This window comes from Gobio gobio (assembly GCF_949357685.1).
Source record: "Gobio gobio genome assembly, chromosome: 18".
Lineage (NCBI taxonomy): Eukaryota > Metazoa > Chordata > Actinopteri > Cypriniformes > Gobionidae > Gobio > Gobio gobio.
The window spans coordinates 39,635,026-39,659,660 of record NC_137111.1 but is presented as its reverse complement, the minus strand read 5'-3'; the positions used below and the strand labels follow the sequence as shown (position 1 = coordinate 39,659,660).

Sequence of the window (24,635 nt, the reverse complement as noted above, 5' to 3'; positions counted from 1 at the left end):
GTTAATCCAAGCATTAGAATTTGATTCATAGTTGCTCTTTTATTGAAGTCCATAAAAAGTGCTTCTGTCCATCAAATAACGTGCTCCACGCGGCTCTGGGGTGTTAATAAAGGCCTTCTGAAGCGAATCGACGCGTTTGTGTAAGAAAAATATTAATTTTTAAAACTTTATCAAGTAAACTCTCGGCCGATTGCCTTCCCTGATTTATGGAATTCAATTTATGGAAAAATTGTTGAAAGTTCCCCTGCCGATCAAAAGACTAACACAACCAGGTAAGGCTCGTCATGACGTCACATACGCATCTTGAGTTTCACTTTCAACATTCATCACTTTTCCACAGAAGGCGGTGGGCCGAAAGTTTACTTGATAAATTTTTAAATTTGTATATTTTTCTTACACAAACACGTCGATTCGCTTCAGAAGGCCTTTATTAACACCCCGGAGCCGCGTGGAGCACGTTATTTGACGGACAGATGCACTTTTTATGAACTATGAATCCAATTCTAATGCTTGGATTAGCCTGAACTTTTGTAATATAACTCCGATTTTATTTGTCTGAAAGAAGAATGTCATATACACCTAGGATGACTTGAGGGTGAGTAAATTATGGGCTAATTTTCATTTTTGGGTGAACTATCACTTTAATCTCGACAGCTGTAATGGTAAAAAAAAAACGTAATAAAAGTATTCAAGAGGAATTCCACATGTGTTACAAAGTTCTTAGAATAAGGAGGAGGAAGACAGGGTCGGTGTGACTGGGACTCGTGTTTATTCAGAATTCTCAGATACAAACTAAATAAACTTGCGCTCACAGCGCTCTCAAAAACTCTGTACAATATAACTTTTCTCAGCAATCTTTCTCCAGCTCTCCGTCTCTCTGGTCCACAAGTGCCCAGTCCGTCTCTCTCTGGCAGTGCTTGCAGATCTCGCTAAACCACGCCCCCCTCCGCCACATAATCTAATACACATTTCAAATGCAAAGATATCAGCCAATCACAACAGTGGGCGTTTTCTCTGAAGTCTCACAGCAGACACGCCCATTCAAGCCAGAGGGCTAATATCAGGATAGAAAAAATGCCTTTTATTTCTAAATTATGACATTTTATGATGTAAAAATCATTCTAACAATATAAGTACACCTCAGGAAACATAAAATAATCATTAAAAAAATCCACGTCACAATTTGAGAACAAAGTATAACAATAATAATATTTTGCACGTTTTGCTGTGATATGAGCGATTGTTAAATTTAATCACTGTTGTTAGCGCGATTTATTGTAATGTTTTGTTTCCAAAAGTGGTAGACATGTTACTTACTTGTTCAGATGACATTTTCCGGTGAAAATTATTATTTAGGTTATACTCCAAGATGTAGAATCTGTGATTCGGAAGTACAGTATCCACACCGGTGCATTGTCTGACAGCAAAGCTGTCGCACCTATTCCTCAAAACATTAGATTCATCCGCGATGAGCAGCAGCGCCGACACATAACTTGCATACAGATGATAACTCCGCAAATAACTGCAATTGCAGGTTTCAAACAGAGATGGCGACACAGAGGCAAAACTTATGGACTGAAGCTTTAAAATTACACACAGATTTTCAGACTTTAGAACACGTTTACCTCAAAATGATGGGACCATGTAGCCATAGGAGAGGGACAGGAATATTTTCTGATCAAAAATGTAGGGGTGTTGTTAAAATCAGTCTCCAGGACTTTTTTTTTGTTTATTTTTTTTACATAAAATTTCATGATTTACAAAGAAAATATAATTTTTTTTAAACTTCACTTAAAAAAAAAAATATAAATATATATATATTTTTTAAAACAACAATGGAAAAAAAGTGCAAAAATGATTTCAATATGTTGAAATTTAGGGGTTAGGGTTCGGGACAGCCATCTCCCAATTGAAAGTACCCAATAAATGATGATTTTATATATTAAGCTTACTGATATTTCAAATATTATTGTGGGTTTCAATAGATAATAGAAGGATCTTAGTAAACATCAAAGAATACTTGTACGCTTTTTAAATGTGTTTTTTGGTTGTGGGATGGCACCAATTCTGTAGAATGGCACTAATATGTAAATAATAGCCTACATATAAAGCAATTGTGCCTCTTCAGAAAATGTGGACTAAACTACTCAATTCATATGGATTGCGATCTCTTTGTGAACTTTTTGAAGCGTCAAAGCGGTAGTTGAGCAGCTGTCAATGGAGGGACAGAAAGCTCTCCGATTAGATCAAAAAGATCGTCATTTGTGTTCCGAAGAGTAACAATGTCTTACGGGTTTGAGACAATGACAGAATTTAAATTTTTGGATGAATTAATCCTTTAAGTTTCATAATGAGAACAGAATCTCTGTTTTCAGGAGCTTGCATCAGATAACCTTACAGTCTCCCTGTTAGCAAGAATTTGCCAATTGCAAAAAATCCCAGGGATGAAGATACCTGGATTTTAACATTCCTTGAAGCAATGAGAACAGAGCGGTTTTCTTTATGTTAACATGACCTCGCGCTCAGACAGCTTGACATCTAGTTATGCAGACATCCGTATCAAAACAATGCTCTTCCAGGCTGAACCAAGACACGCTCTGTATTCAGGTCACAGCAGTGAAGAGAGGAGACGAGGCATCTCCCCCAGCACACTAACTCCGGCGAAAAAGAGGATGAGCAGGATTAGCCTTCTCCCCCAATCACTCGCATCCCCTCCAACCAAACACGAGCCAATCAATAACACACTCACACGGAGACTCAACAGGTGGTTGGCACAACTTACAAAAACAGATAGCCAATATTCATCTGTTTCCTCGCTCTTCTTTTAATCGAGGGACTGGCATGTCTTGTCTTGTGCGATTTCTTCAGACGTGAGCTGTGAAGTATAGAGGCTGATGGAGGTAGAGGTGTTTTTGGAGACACACCACCTCGTCTCACACCTTCTCAATGTAGCGTTTCCATCTGCCGCCTGCGCACAAGCAAGACGACAAAACACACTGATTCTCTTTTGAAATCAGGCATATCAATTCCACTGGTGACTTTCCTGTTCAGTATAACATCCATGTTTTCTACTGCCTGTTTCCAGCTGTAGCTGTCCTCAGAAAGCTGGCCCATTTAAAAAAAAAAAAAAAAATGTACTGTACGAAGTGAAATAATACCTTGTGTGGCTAGACAGACTAGCAGGTCGCAGCCTCAATCGTGTGGTGTTTGTTTTCACAAACAGAGGGGTCTGCTCGCTATTCTCGCGTTATCATTCATCTTCCTCTGCTAATTGCTTGCTTGCACTATTTTTGCTGTCAAAAACTGGACCAGAGTAAACAACCCTCAGGAGCGACCGCGGGAGCAGCAGCATCGTGTCATCGCAGATGAGCTTTAGTTTGAGGAAAACGAGGGTGCCGCGAGTTACTCTGACTAAATGTAGTGTTGTATGACAGAATGTTATACAATCGCTCATCACATGGTTACCATGGTCAAAATACACACAACTGGAACAGACCTCCCATTTTAATTGCTTGGGAGCATGGACTTAAAGGAGGTTCACTTCAGAATTCAAATTTCCTGATAATTTACTCGCCTACACGTCATCCAAGATGTCTGACTTTCTTCAGTCGAAAAGAAATTAAGGTTTTTGAGGAAAAAAATCCAGGATTTTTCTTCATATAGTGGACTTCAATGTGGTACAACGGCTTCAAAGGGCTCTACACGATCCCAGCCAAGGAATAAGGGTCTTATCTAGTGAAACGATCTGTCATTTTCGAAAAAATATAACAATGTAAATACTTTTTAACCACAAATGCTCTTCTTGCTCTGATCTGTGATGCGCCACGCATTACATCACGTTGGAAGGTCATGTATGACGTAGGCGGAAGTATCGCAGTTGGGCAAAAAACTCCTCCAACTTCAAAATCATCCGACATCGCCGCTTTACCTTTTTTTGTGTGAAGGGCATTTCACTTGGTCTTTGCAGACACTTGATCGATACTTACGCTTACATGTCATGCATGACCTTCCAACGTGATGACGTAATGCGTGCTAATGCGCATCGCACATCAGAGCAAGAAGAGCATTTGTGGTTAAAAAGTATATACATTAGGGATGTAACGGTACACAAAAGTGACGGTTCGGTTCCGTTTTGCAAAATTGCTTTTTATTTATTTTTATTAAACCGTTTACTGAAAAAATTGTCTGTTCTTAAATCAATTCAATTATAAATTAAAGTTTCTTAAAGATAATAGGGAGCCCTTACTTGCACATTACTTTATTAAAGGTTAACAACAGAGCCCAAACTATTAGCCTAAATTCAGTTGCTATTTATTTTTAGATATAATAGTTAACACTCTAATAACACATTGTATGCAAACATGTACATTTCACATAAGGCAGTTTTTGCATTAACTTCTAAATCTAATGATAACATTGTTTTTACTGGAATTTGTTGTTGAAATAAAATAATTTATACACAGTGTCTGTCATTTTCATGACAGATTTATTTAAACAAACATTAAATAATCAAGACATCACTAACAGGTTAAGTAGAATATAATTATAGGCTAATATAGTGCATATTTAGTGAAAGAGTTTTAATTTCTCTAGTGAACTAACAGCTGTGGACACTGAATGACTGCCTGAGGTAAATGTAATTGCTACGTGACATTGTTTACCAACTATTTAATTTACGTCTTTCCGCGGTTGAAACACTGATTGAGCGATTACACGACATATGATAGTTTCAGTAAGTTGTAATGTATCCTCAACATACCTTAAGATATTAATTTGTTTAGTTTATAGGAAGAAATGATCGCATTCACTCACCGCGCCGCTGCTGGAACTGATGCGCCTATACAGTGATCAGTCACGTCACATTAAGAGCATCAAAACGGCATTTATCGTTTGAATTTCGTGATAAAATGGACAGAATACTTAGGCCTAATATGTTCGTGTGGGAACTCGGATTGAAGTGTGTTCTGCGCTTAAAACAAGCCTACTGTTAACTGTTAAAGATTGCGCTCGGAACTGTTGAGTACACACGTGCACCGTACTGAAAGCCCTGTACCGAAACGGTTCGGTACGAATATGTGTACTGTTACACCTCTAATATACCAGGGCTGCCACTAACGACTATTTTTATATCGATTAATCTATCGACTAATTTATCGATTAATCGATTGATCTATCGACTAATTTATCACACTAATTTTCAACAATTTTACTTTACTAAAAACATTTAATTTAACTTGCAACGTTGGCCTTCAGTAGTGTACTATAAAAAGTTTGAATGTAAACAAGCCCTTGACAAAATGTAAAACTAAAAGAGTAAAAATGTAAAAAGGTACAAATTTGTAAACCAACATAACAAAAAAACATTTTTTTTATATAGAATAGTGTTGTCACGATACCAAACTTATGACTTCGATACGACGCCAGACTAAAATACCTCAATACCGATACTAAATCCATACCATGGCAAAAAACAGTAAACGTAATTGAATAATATGACAGAACTTACTATTCATTGTTTAATCATTTTTTTAGGGTTAAAAAACCCTAAAAACTCACTTGGCCGGCATGTTCCTGCCTTGCCCTGCTCTGCTTCACACAGAATATTAGGTCCGGCCCTTTAAGAGCTGCACGGACCAAATTCATTGTAACACCCGATTTCTCATTCAAATCTGTATACGTTCACTAAAGTCACATCCGACTGCGTTTACCAGAATACTCGCCTGTTCTGCTTCCATTGCTTAGTGAACGGTGAAAGCAGAGCTCACACAAACGTCCTCACTCCTGCTGTCACACATCGACGCAGATTAAGAAGTACTGCACTTATTAGAGTGCTGTCATTTTTAAAGTACCGGTACTAATATAAATTCATATCTTACCCAACTTATAAAAACCTAAAAATATTGACGTTGACTAATTAACAGCGTCGATGCAGTCGATTGAACCCTAACCCTAACCCAGGCCTATAATATACATTGTTATATTTTTTAGAAAATGACAGATCGTTTCACTAGATAAGACTCTTATTCCTCATCTGGGATCGTGTAGAGCCCTTTGAAGCTGCATTGAAACTAATTTGGACCTTCAAACCGTTGTCCATTATATGGAGAAAAATCCTGGAATGTTTTTCTCAAAAACCTTAATTTCTTTTCGACTGAAGAAAGAAAGATATGAACATCTTGAATGACGTGGGGTTGAGTAAATTCTGAAGTGAACTAGACCCGTGGCAGATTATTGTTGAAGCAAAAAAAAGTTTAAAAAGTGAAACCAAGTAAGTTTAAGTTAATGAAAATGATTAATCCATGAGAATTTTTTTTAAATATATATTTTATGAAACAACTTGAACTGTAAAACTGCTAGAAAATCAAAGCCATAAATCTCAATAAGCTTTGCTTCAAATTTGCTAAAAAAATTAGCTATATTTTGTTTGGGCACTGTACCAAATTTTCCTCATTAGATGCCAGCAAAGCTTCACTGGTGCACACAGCAGTTGGATTTGTGTTTTGCAGTACAGTAGAGTTTTTTTCTCTGAAATATTACATACACACACATTTTTTTTTATTACATACATACAAACCACAGTCTGACATCCATACCAACACACCCACACAATTATAGCTGCATAATTTATCCAATTGTCTCTATAATATGCAGAAGAAGAAAACGGGAATAAAGTGAGCATTTGATTTATAGGCCAAACCTGAGAAAATGGCACCATCTGGTAAAAAAAGCCTTGCCAACAGAATGAAAGCCTATAAACAAAGACTGCATCATTTTATATATTTAAATGGCCCTAGGATGAAAAAATCTAGTTTTAATGGGTTTCAATGGGGACATTGTTGTCCTTAAAGTTATGAGTGTAGCTATGTTGTGTACCTAGTTTAAACTTAGTTTAGATTTATTAAAGGAAATAGTGAATAGGTGAAATAGTAAAATTCCAATAAAAATATACACTATGTATGCAGTTGGCATATTGATAACAAAAATGAAAAAGACAAAAATGTCCATAAGGGTAAAAGATATCAGGGTAAAGACTGGAAATCGAATACTTCCCTAAATAGTATGGCAAAAACAGTATGCCAAATAAGTATGTCCGAGTACATACTATTCGAAATACAGTAGGCGAAAAGCCCCGGATGACCTACTACTTCCGCCGAGAATCTGAAGTGCGCATTCGATGGACACTGCTATCCCATGAGTCCACGGGAGATGATTTGTGAATGGCAGTGAAACGTATATTATATACCAAATTTTTTTTATTAAACATTAATAGCCACACAAATGTGGTCCAGGCAACGCACTACAGTATCTTCACTGCATGTATATTTAAATATCCTAAAAAATAAAGTTATGAAATTTCTCTTTGCCCTCAGTCAAAACGATTTGGCAGACAACAAATTATATATTCATGACACCAAAGATTGCCCGTTATATACACAAGACGAATTCTATCTCATGTTTAACCACTGCAGAGGCATCCGAGCCAGCGGCAAACGTCAGAAGCACTGGCCGAGGAAAGGCTGTTCTCGCCGGGGTTAATGAGTGCTGAGCACCCGGTGATCGCCTGGATCTCACAACTCCAAAAACGCAAGATTCATTTTTTTAAATAGGCGCGCTCTTTATAAATAAACCACAGATTTGAGCTTTAAACAACTACATTCTCACCTGAAAAAGTCTTAACTAAATTTTGTGACACAATAACAGTAGTATTTTTAAATTATGCGTGATGCGCGAGACGGCCGATTCACGGCCAACTGGACGTGCGAATGAGGACGTGATTCCACGTCCATCGCGCCGCAGGACCTCCAGACGCCCGTCAACGCGTCTTTCCTTTGACTTGACATGGAAAAAAATAGTGCTGTCAAATCGATTAATCGTGATTAATCGCATCTAACATAAAAGTTTGAGTTTATATGTGTGTTTATATTATATTTATTTGTGTGTGTGTGTATGTGTGTATATATATATATATATATATATATATATATATGTATATGTATATGTGTGTATATATGTATATGTGTGTGTGTATATATGTGTGTGTGTATATATGTGTGTGTGTATATATGTGTGTGTGTATATATATGTGTGTAAATATATATGTGTGTATATGTATATATGTGTATATATATATATATGTGTGTATATGTATATATGTGTATATATATATATATATATATATATATATATATATATATATATAATATGTATACATACACACACTAGCACTGTCAAATAGATTAATCGTGATTAATCCCATCCAAAATAAAAGTGTTTACATAATATATGTGTGTGAACTGTGTATAATTGTTCTGTATATATAAATACACACACATGCATGTATATATTTAGGAAGAAAAATATTTATATATATATATATATATACAGTACACAGTATATACATGCACATATTTCTTAAATATACACGCACACACGCGCACACACACACACACACACACACACACACACACACACACACACACACACACACACACACACACACACACACACACACACACACACACACACACACACACACACACACACACACACACACACACACACACACACACACACACACACACACACACACACGTTTGTTTTTGTGAAATGTGAGGACATTCCATAGGCGTAATGGTTTTTATACCGTACAAACCGTATTTTCTATCCCCTTACACTGCCCCTATCCCTAAACCTAACCCTCACAGGAGACTGTGCAGTTCACTTTCTGTGAAAAAAACCTTGTTCTGTATGATTTATAAGCATTTTGAACATGGGGAACGTCCTCATATTTCACCCTCTTTTTGTAATACCTATGTCATACCCATGTCATTATACACATTTGTGTCCTGATATTTCACAAAAACATGCCCACACACACACACACACACACACACACACACACACACACATATATAATATAAATTATTATATATATAAATATTAGGTTTTTTTATTCTGTTTTCTAAACACGGGTCAGAAACCATTTTTATTGTTCAACCACTTGTTGTGTTAGGGACCACCTGTTGTGTTTTTTTTTAATAAATATGTGTTGCTCTGAGACATGCAATATTGTCTAAAAATCAGTCAAAACAACACTCTTGCTTGTGATATTTCTTAAAAATTCACTGATTTCTTTTATTCCAGATATGATGTTATTCCTTAACGGTAACATTATTCTGCTCATGAGCCGGTGATTTGTATTTAAAATTTCTGGATGTTATAGCAGGGGTGGGGAACGTTGATCCTGGAAGGCCACTCTCTTGCAGAGTTTAACTCCAACCCTGAACAAACACATCTGAAGCTAATCAAGGTCTTCAGGATCACTAAAGTTACAGGCAGCAGGTGAGTGTTCTTTTCAGGGTTGGAGCTAAACTCTGCAAGAGGGTGGCCCTCCAGGATCAACGCTCCCCACCCCTGTGTTATAGCTTAATAAATTGGGTGCTATGTTTAACCTGGACACGCTGCTATCATTTAATTGTGTCATTTGTAGTGTCGAGGCGGTTAGAAAGCCAGAAACCGGAGTGTGAAATTTCCTCTTTATCTGGTTCGAAGCAATGTGGACATGTTGCTAATGGAACACAGCCAAACGCTTATTGTTCATTTGATACCTTACACAAACACAATTACTGACAAAATCACTTAATTAATCATTTGCACAGCGGTTGGTGTTTTCTGTGTCAGAGGCTCCTTCAGATTTTAGCCCGTGGGAATGCAGCGTGGTCCGGAGGAAATCATCACAGATTGACAGACATGTTTAATAGGGTATTAGCCATGTATGTAATCTCGCTACAAGCCAGAAATGAATGTCATTGCTTGTTAAGGACGAAGCATTTACTATCATTTGAATGACCAGGGGAGGATCAAATATTAGAGGAAAATTTAGATGCAGCGCGGGGTAATCGGTTTTGGTTTGTGTAACGGATTCCCTCATTAAAAGTTCCCTTTGAAGACAGACGGAGTTGCTGGTATTAAGACACTTTGGGAATTCCATTTCAAAGGACCTAACTAATTCAGGCTACCCTCGTCTGTGTAGTCATTATAGTTCGTTTTAATAATTGAGCTCAACTAGCACGGAAAACCAAATAAAGTCGAAACGGTCTGAAAATGGCACTGTTTTGTTTAAAAAAATGATCCAGGGAAACATTAAACTGAGGAAAATCCAGATATTTTGGCCCACGATGAGAGCTTGTTTTAAGGTCAAAGCTGAAGAACTGAACTGGGAAATATAAAAAGAAAGCTGTTCTCATCTGAAGGATGGGTAAGAAAGGCTGGAGAGGGGTTAGCGATACTGTGGGAAAGAGACACTTTAGTGGCAATTGTGTACACGCAGCAGGGTGTCCGACTTTACAAAAGGATGCATGAAGAAATCCATGATTCCAAATCCATTGAGCCCCACGGCTGAGACGTCAAGAGGAGAAAAGAGACACTGGAGGTGATCAGAGATAAAGAAAGAGATAGATTGAAGCACAGAGAGATGCCGGGGGGTGATCAGCTCTTCTGTCATGTATGTGCACGCATCTGGCTTCATTTTCCCATAATCCTCCAGTCTTGCCCGGAGGCACGTTTTGCTACAGGAGGGATACTGTCTGGCAACCTTGCTTTGAAGACAGACAGCATGTACCCAGCTAACCGGCAAGGTTCTCTCAGTGCGTTTTCACACCTGAAAGTCCGCACCAAGGTCCAAACCGAAGTTCATGTTTTGATACATTTTATACATTCGGTTAGTTTTGGTTTGGTTTCACATTGCAATTATGCAAGCGGACTAAAGAACTTTACTTGACACACTAGCGTCCTGTTGTCATCATCTATGTGGGCTGCATCTGGACATTAATTGGTTTGTAAACGGACGTGCGTCTGACGTCAGCGTTTTTGACAAGCATGAATGAATGAACGGACGCATATCGTTGCACTATTGAACAGTGCACTGCATTGCTTGACTATTTTCTTTTCGTTACGTTTAAAAGTGGACATTTCAAGCTTTATATACACACATTTCTCATGTTTGTGAGACAAGTAGCTGCTGAGTTTCGGTTTATTTGAGACTCCCTCCAGTTCATGTGCAAAGCATGTGATCGCTCCCGCGATTATTGTCTGCTAGACTATTTGCTTCTTATTTATTAAATCCAGGCAATTATCTGATTAAACTTTGATTAAAATTAAGATACAATTTATACAAAACGAAATTCACATTAAAGAAAGGCTTTCTAAGCAAAATCATTCAAAATTTCTTTCAAAATAATTTCTGACCTTCTGTCTTCTGACATATTGCGCATCTTTTCACTTTTCATAATCAATGTAGCCTAGATTGAATTTAAAAATAACATTATAATATTTAAACATAAACAGGAACTTCCTTTAAATGGTCTGAAAGTACGAACCATACAGAAAATGCTTCCACACTAGAAACGAACTGAACCTTTGTTAAGTTTGACCGTGGTACGGGGAAGGTTTCACACCTGCAATTTTGATTCGGACCAAACTGAAAAGTCCGAAAATCCGGACCAAACAAGGGAGGTGTGAAAGCGCCCTCAAAGTTCTGAACAAACATTATTCCAGTAACATTAATAGAATGTTCGTTCAAAGTTTCGTTCAAATGGTCTTTTAAAGGTACAGTATGTAATATTGAATCTAGTTGTTGAAATGGGTACTGCAGTCCAAATTCAAAACATGGAAGAGAGTTGTTTCTCCTGTCCCCTTCTCCTCAGACTCGACGCTCACGCGGATTGCCAAACTGAGGACGCGCAACAGGAACGCAATTGATTTATCTGCGTTTAATTTATCCTGTGTTTTCTGCAACCCATGTCGAAATACTATTGGGTAAATTGGCAGTGGGCGGAATAACACAGACCAAAACAATAACAGACATTCCGACATGTAACTCACATTTCGTCGCTGCCCGATGAAACTCACGTATGTCCAAAACGCTTACTTTTCAGGAAGTGAAAAAAACACTGTATTTCAAAAGCAGTTGAATGTAGCGTTGTCATACTTGGTACGGCATCTTTACATGTAACCATATTCTTGCCAGTGTAATGATATAATCCACATTTGACCAAAATTGAGTTTAAATGGTCATACGTGCATATTTTACAGTAACGGTGGTCGATACGCGTTCTTCCGATCATTAATTAGAATGGCCAAGTCGCGTTTCATATTGACAGAGGAATACGTGCTGGACATTCTCAGCCTCTGGCAAGCGGTGATAGCAGTATGAGTGAGGCATGTTCTAGTGACAATCATGACAGTAGCATTACAGGCTATCATTTGATCAGTTTGACTAAGAAAAAAAAGGCTGAATCTTATCAATGAGACCGAGTTTATTTACATACTAGCAAGCAAACTAATCTGTGAAGAATTAGATTAGAACTAAACTGTGGAGAGCTTCAATGTCGTACTTTCGGCTATCCAGTGCTGAGCTTCGATGAAACAACTTCACGAGACCGGCGAGATGCTTCCACAGGGCGGGAGATACGCGGCGTGATTGACAGCTTTGACACCAAATGGATATACGTGAAAATCAGATGACATGATTTCACAGCTTTTCATTGGCCATTTAGATATGTGAAGCATACTGTATACGGAAATGAACCTGGACATTCAAGCCGTCGAAAAATCTCAAAATCGGCAAAATGGACATACGTGTTTTTCATCGGACAGCGACGATTTGCAAGTAGAACAACTGTATCTCTGTTTTTCAGAGAAACGTGAACTTAGGCCCCATTTACACTTGTGCGTTTTCGTTTTAAAATACATCACTTTTGCTACAGATATGCCTGGCGTCTACACTACACCAGAGTTTTCCATCCTCGAAAACGGAGACTTTCAGAAACGCTGCAGACCCCGTTTTAGTTAGAAAACGCCAGGGTTGTGTTTCAGTGAAAAATTTCACTTGTTTTGGCATAGAAGCCAGCACTGTGTTTAGACAGCTATTAGACATCTTTTAAATGCAAACTAAATGTGAACATTGTGAAAACATTTTGAACATTCAGTAATAACATTTTCATAGCTTAATGGGAACGTTAGCAGAACATTTCAGAACATATTTCTTATGCTGGGTAGGCGTGAAGGGGACCTAATAAACAAAATCTTGAATGAACATGAGTTTTTGTATAACCCAGTAACATTTCCTTTTAAGACTCATAATTCTGCTCCGTTACTCATAATCTGCCCATAATTATGTTGTGTAATTTTACGCTCATTTAATTGATTGGACACATTATTAACTGCTGATAAAACATCATGAGGGAAATATAAACCTCTCTATATAAACCCTCATCTTTAATCCCAAAAACTAATTGCCGTTACTATGCCTAAATGAGTCAGCTGCAGAAAATCCTGAAGATAGACTGGGTGTTTGTTTGCATGCTGAGAGCTTCATCGCACTGAAGTGGCAACAGAATAAAATCTAGTACTGTATAATCCACTCAGCTAACTCGTGTTATGCTCTTTGTAGCTTTCAGTTAGCGCCAGAGCCCTTGACATCAAATCGAACCGCATTTAAGAGCTGCCATATGGCAGGAGGGATCTGATCAAATTACTTTGATGCAAGATTCAGTTTGTGCTTCTTTGATATCATACCTGATGTTGGCGCATATTATCCTGCCACATGGATTTGACAACTTCACTTTGCTCCTCTCACATTAAATTAATGATCAGCATTTTCAACACTGATTTGTTTTGTTCAAACCAAATCACACGATTCATTGTGAACTGTCCATACAGAAAACTATTCTGGAGAAATACGTCTTCTAAAAACGAAATTATTTGTGCACTTTTTATATTCTGACCTTTAAATGAAAAATATATTGACCTTAATCAAATGGTTGACTTTAAAAGTCAAATTTAAAAATCACATTTGGTGCATACTAATGATGAAATGCCATTTTAGAGAGTGTTGTTATTGTTAAAGTCATGAAATTGAAATTTTCTTCCCTGTTGTGACATAGTGAAACGGCTTCTCTAAAAAGAAAAAAATGTAGGAAGGGACTTAAATTTTGTCCATCTGTAATTGACTGGATGGTTGTGGTTTGCTATTGGTCAATCTCATGTGAGTGACAGGTTGTCCCGCACTCGCCGTCATCAGAGAAGAGATGTCGCTGCAAGAGGGAGGGAAAGCGATTTTAATTAATAAGATTATAAGGGCACATGAATTAAAAAAACAATGATGTGCACAGATAAATCATTTATAATATATACTGCAATATTCCTTAAAGGGGTGATGAATTGAGAAATCAACTTTCCCTTGAGCCTTTGATATATAAAAGTGAATTGTGATATAAGAATATCCTGTAAGTTTCAGAGCTGAAAACTTCCTTGTTAGTCAAAATGACTTTAAATAAAACTGAATGAAAATAAAGCTATTTATTATTTTGGTGTTCAGTAATTGAAATAAAGCTAAAAAAAAATTGATGAAAAACTTAAAACTTAGATTAAACAAATTTCATAAAATGTTTGCAACAAACTGTTGCAAAAAAAAAGTTTTGAGTTGAAGTACTAAAATGACTGAAAATGAAATTGGAAATAAAAATGTATTAAATATACAGCAATATAATAAGAATTACAAAAGCGCATACAATTATTAAAATTTAAAGTAAAATAAAAACTGAATACAAAAGCTACAAGTCAAAATATTAATAAATAAATACTATAATAATAATACTAAATGACACTAAAAACACATACGGGACTAAAACATGTTTAATTTGAATTTAATAGGAAAATATCCCTAATTTAATCCCACTGCATTCATATGAGCAGTGGTACTAAACAAGGCAGTGTTGCTTATTGTTCAGGCATGAAGCCTCTTGCATGTATCTCACATATCTATCTGTGGGAGTGGTGTGAGCTGACTGAATCATCTGACCAGTGTTTCTCAGTCCTGGGGTCCTGAAGTAGCCCAGCACTGCAGATTTTGGATGTCTCACATTTGAATGTTTCCACTCTTCCTCTCATTATTAGTGGCTCCAAGACCTGGAAAGAAATATGTGATTATTTCATACTTCATCAGCTGTAATCATTATCCTACATTACCATCAAATGACATTTGAGCAAGTTTATAAAAATCTGATATTTCTTAGATATGTGGATGTTTGTATATCCTCTAAGGTCTCAAAACTGTAGTGCAGTTGATATTCCTTACCATTTCCTCACATAAACACCGGTGTATTGCTCAGCGTCTGCTCTTTCTTCAGTGTAATGGAGTTCAACAAGACAGTTTCCTCAGGGTGGGAGTTTGATTAAAATGAGCAAATTAGAGCTGGGAAGGATTCACAGTATTTTTATACTTCTCCTCTCTCCTCTCACTGTAAAACATATTTTGTCAGGTAACCTAAAAATGTGTTTCATGTTGAAACATCCAAATGAACTGGCTTTAAGCAAGTAAAATATATTTAATATGACAGGCCAGTAGTGAGTAGCTGGCGATCTTACCCTGTAAAGGAAAACTATACACGCCTGTAGACTGAACACGTATACGCATGCGCATGACCGTTTTCACAAATTCACATTTTTGTAGTTTACACGTAGACAATACGGTATCGTTTTCAAAAACTTGCACTTTGAAACCCGTTTTCAAATGTTTGCATTTTCAGGCCCCCAAAATGTTGTTGTCGTGTAAATAAACGGCCCAAAAATTCCAGTTTTTAGTTGAAAACTGTGTTGTGCGAACGCCCCCTTTACACTAAAGTTTAGTTCACAAACTACAGAAAACCTGGGGTTAAAGTGGTTTGAAAGCAAACTGCTAATACAGGAGGTCTTTATTGACACAGCTCAATTTAAAACACAGCGCCACTTGACTTGGAGACTCCTCCTGGTTGAATATTCCTCATGAAATCTGTGCCACTTTTCATGTTTTTACTTGACATTTCAAGCGTGGCACTGCGTTTATAAATGGTAACTAACCTTAGTTGACCTCGCATCAGCGTCTAGGCACAAACAAGCTTGCACAGTGTAACGATTTATTTGGAACATGAAAACACGTACACATAGAAACACGTCTTAGCAAAACGAATCTCAGATAAGAGCACGATAGAGACTTAACATAAATGCAAGCAGCTTTCTTTCCTTTCTTGATTTCCTCAAATGGACATCAAATCCATTCTGCTCTGTCGACTATCCTGACATTGTGTTAGATGTTATGCGTCAGAGGCATCCTGACAGCGGCATCATCTAGTCTTTGACGAAACGTTTCTCCAGACACATTGACAGCTGTAGGTGCTTTATACATTCTAATAAGACGGTCCGGTATTAAACGTTACGGCATATCAAAATACAGTGGCTATAAAAAATATCATTTTCACTGTAAATCAGATATTTGAATCCAATCATAATCGTTGAACCAGCACATACATAAATAAATATCCTTTATATGGGTTATAAATCTCAATACAAACTCGAAGTATTAATATAATTGAATTCAACTCCATGCCTCCTAGGACTATACATGTAACTCTAATGTATGAATCTCATCCCTCGTCATGACGATATGCCAACTCAGAGGCTCCGTCGTAGCGAGAGGAATGTAGTGCTTTGCACTCTGGCCCTTGGCCTCGTTCCCAGGTTAATTGGTCTGTCCGCTGCATGCTACGGGACACTCTGAGTTCATAGTCATGAACCATCACAAATGACCGTGATTGATGTTACGCCACGCGGTGCCGGTGTCTTGGCTGCGTGTGAGGCTCAGGGCTGCCGTGCTGAGCCCATACAGACCACAGCTGGGACGGGTGATCCAGATCCACAGCTGTCCGGGTGAAGGCTGAGGGTCTCGAGCCCCCCGTCACCGCCTTAGCTCGGCTGGCACTCGTTCTTGCTGCAGGTGGCCTGCCGCTCGATGCGCCAGGTGCCCTCCTCGTACGTGCAGTAGCAGATGGTGCATTCGTCAATCTTAACCTCTCGGCCGGCCGGGATCACCGCCGTGTCTGCATAGCAGTTCGGTCCTGTGCACAGATGGGAGAGGCTGCATCAATCTGAGAGAAAGCCTGTTGAAACCAGCCGACAGAACTGCAACCCCTGGCTTTGAGTGGCAGTAACTGTCAGGGATCAAGATGAACTGTTAGCTGACCTCATGTAAGTTTTATGATGCTCGCAATCAATCAAAACACAACACTATGACAGAAGTCAATTCGTGCAAGTCAAGAAAATGAAATGTTTGAGAGCCGAAGGACTTTTGAGTTGAAAAATTACAAAATTGCTTAATATAGATGGTTGTCCAGAAGTGTTTCAGTTTAAATTGCTATAGCATTTCTTGACTAAAGGCCCGTTCACACCAAGAATGATAACCATAAAGATAACCCGGAGCCGGCCCAAGGCATAAGCGAATGAAGCGGCTGCCCCTTGGCCACCAGGGGGCCCCCAAGAGCACATGAAATGACTTTTTGCTGCATGTTATTTTATGATGATTGAAACCGCGAAATGGCCTTAAACAATTACTAAATAAACTGCAAACATTTTCTAATATATGCACGGATTGATTCTGACAGCACTGCACGGGCTCGAGGCGCCATCGGCCGGACACTATTCGCTTGTTAGCCAGGGTTCAAAGTCCAAAGTGCGAGAAAAATCAGCGCTAAAACATACTCGTCAGATGCCCAGTAACCATTTTATGAATGGATGGATTTGAGAATGAGCTTTGGTTTAGTGCGAATATCTTGTCTGACATGCTGCATGTTTTGGACGGAGTACAGCATAGCTTCCAGTTTCTCAGTAAATGTTTTTCTGTAAGTGCTATATCGTCCCCTTGGAATTATAAGTTGTGTAGCCTATATTTTGGAAGTTTTTATTTAGAAAATAAAAAGGTTCTTTCTACACTGTCGAATGGAATGCAACATTTTTTATTTTATTTCCACCAAAATAAAAGCTCTGTTTAATGTTTGAAAGAAATCAACATTTCTTGTTTTTTAAAGAAGTCTTTTCTGCTCACCAAGGCTGCATTTATTTGATCAGAAATACAGTAAAAACAGTAATATTGTGAAATATTATTATAATGAAAATCAGCTGTTTTCTATGTGAATATATAGTAAAGTGTAATTTCTTCCTGTGATCAAAGCTGAATTTATCGTCATTACTCCAGTCTTCAGTATCACACGATCCTTCACAAATCATTCTAATATGATGATTTGATGCTCAACAAACATTTATGATTATCAGTGTTGAAAACAGTTGTGGACAATTTTTAGGATTTTTTTAAAGCTTTCTATTTCAGAGAAATGCTGTTCTTGTGAACCTTCTATTCATCAAAGAATCCTGGGGGAAAGTGAGCATATATATTCAGCATAAGAGACTACTTAAAAAAGTACATATCCCAGTCTGAACTGTAGTACTGTAAGGCTTTGAAGAATATTAACACCTGACCTCTCTTGTGGGTTTGCTACTGTTACAATTAAAAACCGTATAAGGGTAAAAACATGACAGCCAGACACGATGTAAGCAACACAGCTACAACTACTAACATTGAATTGTATTGGTGGCACAGAGGGGCCCCCAAAAAAAATTCTGCTTAGGGCCCCATAAGGGCTTGGGCCGGCACTGTATATTAGCGTCCACACCAGTGGACGATATCGTTCTGTTCATTCTAAGCCCGTGCTTGTCTGCCGCTTTAAATGCTTGAGTTTGTTACAGCTGGATGGATTCTGATTGGCTGTCAATGTTTTTATCATTCACCACCTGGAAAAAAAAAAACGTTCTGAAAGTGATTCCAGCGATATCATTTCTCTGTGCCATGCTGCTATTCGTTAGTATTGGCAACGATTTTCAGAACTATATCTTTATTTTTATCTTTATAGTTATGGTGTGAACAGTCCTTAAGATGATTTAAAGTTATATAAAATAATATGTTATTCTAGTTGTATTAGTATACATTTGTTACATTTTAATGCTTTAACTCAAGTGATCATGATAATATTGGTGGCTTTTTTAGAAAAAAATCAATTGTTGATTATGCTAACATGTCACCCAAAGTCTGACGTACATCATTGGACATAATTTTGTTATCGTTATTGGCCCGATAGAAAAATTTTGCCAATATAATAAAGCCGATAAATAATGGATTATTTCCTTTTAGCTGAGACACTTGCGCACTGTTTGCCATGATGGTTTTGAATATGATTGGAATCATTTAAAAAAAAAAAATGTATACAGTTTAAGTGCAACATGTGCAGCACAAGTCTATCATATAGGCTACATACAATTTTAACATAATTGTGTGCTTGGAACCTGGCTTTTAATGGTGAGACTTCAAGCTCAATCAAGCTCTAAAAAATGATATACATTTTTTTTTTTTATTTATCTGCCAATATATAGACTATCAACTTTCATAAAGAATGATTGGTTATCAGTATCGGCCGAAGTTTTCACATCGGTGCATCCCTAATAACAGTAACAATTCTGGGTCCATTTTGAGTCGGACATGAAAAATGACTGAGTGAGTCAGTGTCTGTGAACTCAGTAACAGCTCTAAATGATTCACTTACTGAATCGTATTCAAACCAATAACTTATGAGCATGTTTTGGGGATGTTTCATGAATCTTTGAATGACTTGTTACAAACAACCAGTTCATGCGAGTCATTTGTTTAGTGGCATTTAACATTGGCGCGGCAAAGGATGATATCTGATTCATAAAAAAAAAAAAAAATACCATTATAGAAAAATGCTACCTAAGCACAGCTTCCATTTAACGATTCTTGGTTCATTTTGAATCGGGCATGAAAAATCATGTTACTCTGGAACCGCTCTAAACGATGCTTACTGAACCGGATTCAAATTAATAACTGTATCTTTTTAAATGACTCATTACAAACAATCAGTTAATTGGAATCTTTTTTTTTCATTGGCATTCAACACCAGCAACAAGATGGTATCACAAAACACAAAACTTTACCAATTGTCGCACTTTCCCAATTGCAACCAGGGCTAGTTTTTTTTTTTGTCACATTTGTGACAATTTTAGTTGCAATCTGGAGCTCAGAATCAACTCACTTCATCGAGGCAGTGGCATTTTTTCTTGGCACTTCACCTTGAAAGCATTCCTTTTTGAACCCACAGATCAGTCTTTATCACAATGGTGTAAGAGGTTTCAAACGACAATGGTGCCTCTAAAGATGTTCACACTGGAGAACATAGTTCAATATCAGACCTTCCATAAAACTTGACTGTATCATAACTTCAGAGAGGATGTAATTGCTGAGATTATGGTGCACCATAAACATTTATCAAGCCCCGAGTGCAGACTCAAACCTTAAGTGTTCTAATCTATAAAGCTCTTCCATTGCATACATTTTTAAAGATTTTTTTTTATGCAAGTGCTCTCTCAAAATGTAAAAAATGTATACAAACCTATGAGCACTGAATCCAGATATACTGCTTTTGAGGACATATTAGAGAAAATAGTAAAGCTGGTCTCTGGAATTAGCTGTTGAAACTGATGAAACAAACAGAACACACTGACAAATAGAAATAAAAACAGGCAGGGTCTAAATATAGGTACTATAAGCAAACATCCTGCTACAGTATTCAGAGCCATGATATAATGGGTTGTGCACGTGCACATGGCACATAAACAGCTCCTTCCATGTTCCTGTCTGGTCTTAACTATCCTATCATTACTGTGAAGGCAAAAAGACCCTGGACAAAAGAAAAATAAGAAGAAAAAAAGAAAAGGGGAAAAAAAGAACTATCCAACTATGGCTTTCAGTGGAAGATGGATTGGCACTGCTATGCACTGGACCATGCAGGTCTAAAATGACTCATCAAGACAAACACTATGGCTTGTCACATTCTGAGGCATACGTTAACTGGAAAAAGAAAATTTGTCACGGCAAACTTGGACATTGTCTAGACAAAACCTTGCCTCAAATTTTAAAATGGTTCAAAGCTTGAATGGATAGATGGTTTTTCACAACAGGGCAATCAAGTCTGATTAGTCTGGGGAAAAAATAAAGCCTACTAAGTCAGAACAGCCTACAGTATTGTGTTGAGTTTGGTGAACACAGCTTGAAAGCTCTAGCAGGAATTGAGGGCTTTTTACACAGAACTCGATAGGCAGCCAGCTTTGCATTCATTTGCCATATAAATGAAAGGATGTATGAAACACTGTGTGTAGCACAGCTTCTTACTACAATGTAAAAACAAAGCCATGACATCTATGGTAAAAAAAAAAGAAGGCAGCTGTGGTTGCCAGAATTTTACCAAAACATATATTTCATGAATTAATATAATGTTTAATATACACTTAAATATTAAATCTGTTGTACCTTTATAATATGCTTATCAAAAAGCACAGATGGTATAGAGAAAGCCACCTGATGAATAAAAGTTTATCGCACATAGCTTTTCCACATCCTGAGGTACTTTAAATAATACTAATATACAGAAGGTGCATAGTCTCAAAACACTAAAAGCACTAAACATTCATTTAATCGCAAAAGTTGTAACAAAACCGTAATGTACAACTGATAACAAAAGCTATGAAAAAAACATCAAATGTGAAGTCTTATATTATGGTCCAATTCTCACTATTATCTAACTATTAACTATGACTTTTGCCTCAATAAACTCCTAATTACTGCTTATTAATATTTAGTGGGGTAGTTGTTAAGTTTAGGTTTTGGGTAGGATTAAGGATGTAGAATATGGCCATGCATAATAAGGCATTAATATGTGCTTTATAAGTAATAATAAACAGCCAATATCCTATGCATGCTAATAACCCATTACATGGACTTGTGTTTGATTACTTACACCTGTGTCTCATTATCTTGTTAATGCAAGCCTTTTTACGCCCTGTGTTTTCACTCATTCTTTGCAAAGTGTTGTAAGTGTCACACTGCAGTTCTGAGCGTGCTCCATCTGGTTACCCATGTTTTGGTTTTGACTTTCTGCCTGGTGTCCTGGATTTGCCTGTGTGTTTCTGCCCTATTGTCTTCGGTTATCTGCTCTGTGTTTTGACCTATTATCTGTTTTATGTATTATGATTAAAGCTGCATTTGGATCCTCAACCGTGTCAGAGCAGTACGTGACAATTAATGAATAGCGCGCATCCCATCCAATAAATCGCAATTAGCTTTGTGCTTTTTACTTCTGATATGAAAGAAAGAGTCAGCTTTTAAATTCTATCAATTTTATTATGAAATAAAAACAATAATTAAACTATAAATACTGGCGCTCTTTAATGCGGCGTGACCAAGCGGCAACCTCCCCCAGTTTCCCTTGAAGCCAATATGGAAGTGACCTAAACTGCAATTCATCGACTGGCCGCTAGGGACAGGCTCCAGAAGGGAGCAGAATCTCATTGAGTCCCATGTTAAAATGCCCAACTTTACAGCAGAAAAAAAACATGTTTACAGTCTGGTACAAATTGTGGTTTTGGTCTATACGGCTAATTTTGCCCTTCATGACAACTGTGAGGGGGTGAATTTTTTTTATAACTAATTCGTTTACATTATATAAAGCCTTAAAGTTCTGCATAATTAAGGGTGTGGCCACTTTGAGTGACAGGGGGATTGTCGTTTGTCTGCTGTCTGTTAGTCATCACCTCAGCTCCACCCACGTCCCGCCTCTTTGCCCATTTTCAGTCATCCGGGTGTGACGCGCTGCCAAGATGGCAACGGCCAGCTCGACCCTACTTTACGCTTCAGAATCCTATGGGTGACATCACGGACACTACGTCCATATTTTTTTTACAGTCTATTGGCAAGACCGATCGTTGTAGCGCCTCAGTTCAAGCAAAGCTGCAGCACGGTGCACGCATGAACCGATCAACTCTTCCGCATTACTACTAGTTACAGCACAAAATAAACATTAACAAACATCAGAAGGTATGTTGAAAGATGCAGTACAACTGACCGAAATCCGTATCATGTCACATGTAATATCTCAATATATGCGTTTCAACCCCGGAAAGACGTCAATAACAGCTTGTAAACAATGTCAACAATTAGGCCTGTCGCGATTGTCAATAAATCAATTAATCGCAGGATTTAAAAAAATGAGCTCGATAACTTTTCCGGCCGCAATAATTTCCAGCGTTACATTATATGATCACGCTCTTATACATGTAAATGCGACAAGACACAAGAGAACGCGCTGTATGTCAATGTCCTCTCTGTGTGGCTGCGAGTCTGTCTGTGCGTCGAGTGTGTGTGTGTGTGTCGGAGTGTCCCTCAATTAGCTGACACTCTGACACACGCACAGACAGACTCGCGTGAGTCGCGTCAGTCTCCTGCTCACAACAAGTTCTCTTTTGCTCATGAACAAACAATAACAACAACACAGAGATTTTTGAGTATTCTCATATTAGGAGTCTTAAATTAGTTAAATAACGTCTTAAATTACTTAAAGAGTTGTGAGGAAATGAGATGCGCGGGACAGCGCATGAGATCCGCGGCCATTCTTAAAGTGACAGGAGCACTAATTATGCCTGTCATTAATGTTCATCAAAGACCAACGGGAACAGAGAAAATTGTAGCTTTTAATGATGATTAATCTATATTTAATTTATTATTTACGCAGTTAAGAAAGGTGTTTGATAACTATTACATTTCTGTATATGTCTAACGGAGGCACAGATAAAAATAACATTTATTATAATGGGGTTATGTAAAGATTGTTTTAAGTTCACTTAAATTAAAAGTTGTTTTTTTAAAGCCTAATAAATGTTGAAATTGGGAGCTTTTAGTTATACTGTAATGTAACGTCATTAATGTTTCATAGAGACATCAGTGATACTGGCCTTCATTCATAAAAACATGACTATACAACACATATTTAAAATATACTGTAAATAAATTGTTTCTACATTAATTTGGAGAGTAACTGAAATTATTACAATATCAAAACATTAAAAACGTATTAATCGTGATTAATTACAGAATTTTTTTTATTAATTAGTTAATTTTTTTTAATCGATTTCCAGCACTTACTAAAACACAATCATCCGTTGCAGTTTTCCAGCTGTTTATTCAAGTGCATTTTTTGTTAACAGACTGAGAGTCCATTGCTTTTATTGTTTTGGTTGTTTTGTCAATTTATCGTGGATACTTAAAATGCTTACCGTTTTCAGTGTTAAATAGTCTATAGAAATAAAAGTTTATTGATCTTTGAAAAGGTGTACCTGCATTATTATGCCATTATTATATCATTATTGCATTATTATATCATTATTTTAGATGAATGGTTTCAGAACGACAATATTATCGTTTATCGCAATAATTTCTTGGCCAATTTATCGTCCAGCAAAATTTGTTATCGTGACAGACCTATCTACAATGTTACATTTACCTCAGAAAAGCCATTCACTGCCCAAAATCTCAATAGTCAGCTAGAAAAATTATCTCTAGAGAGGAGCATTGTGCTAAATAAGTGCAGTATTTCTTCAATATTTAATGTTTGAATAAGTTTGTATGATAGCCATCATTTAAATATTTATAAGCTATTTAAAAAACAACAACAAGTAGAAACATAATTATGTCATTAAAAATGTATAGTTATAATGTTATTATTATAAAAATGTCCTTATGTGTAGCCTAATTTAAATGTAAGTAGCCTACAAATCAGTTAATTTTAACCTTTAATATTATAGTGATGTACCAAATGGAATTTCCCTGTATAGTTTACAGCATTAGTTGAGAGATTTTGTTCCTT

General features: G+C 37.2%; 1 protein-coding gene and 1 long non-coding RNA gene across 2 annotated transcripts in view; one reads left to right on the top strand and one right to left on the bottom strand.

Moving 5' to 3' along the window:
- Positions 1-24,635, top strand: part of LOC307142142 — a 576,947-nt gene that overhangs the window by 58,063 nt on the left and 494,249 nt on the right. The window lies entirely within an intron of this gene.
- vwc2 (von Willebrand factor C domain containing 2) overlaps positions 15,943-24,635 on the bottom strand; it is a 47,199-nt gene continuing 38,506 nt past the window's right edge. Inside the window, exon 4 of the mRNA XM_079842568.1 lies at positions 15,943-16,934. Within this exon, the coding sequence (XP_079698694.1) occupies positions 16,783-16,934 (152 nt within the window). The 3' untranslated portion in view covers positions 15,943-16,782. The remainder of the gene's footprint in view (positions 16,935-24,635) is intronic.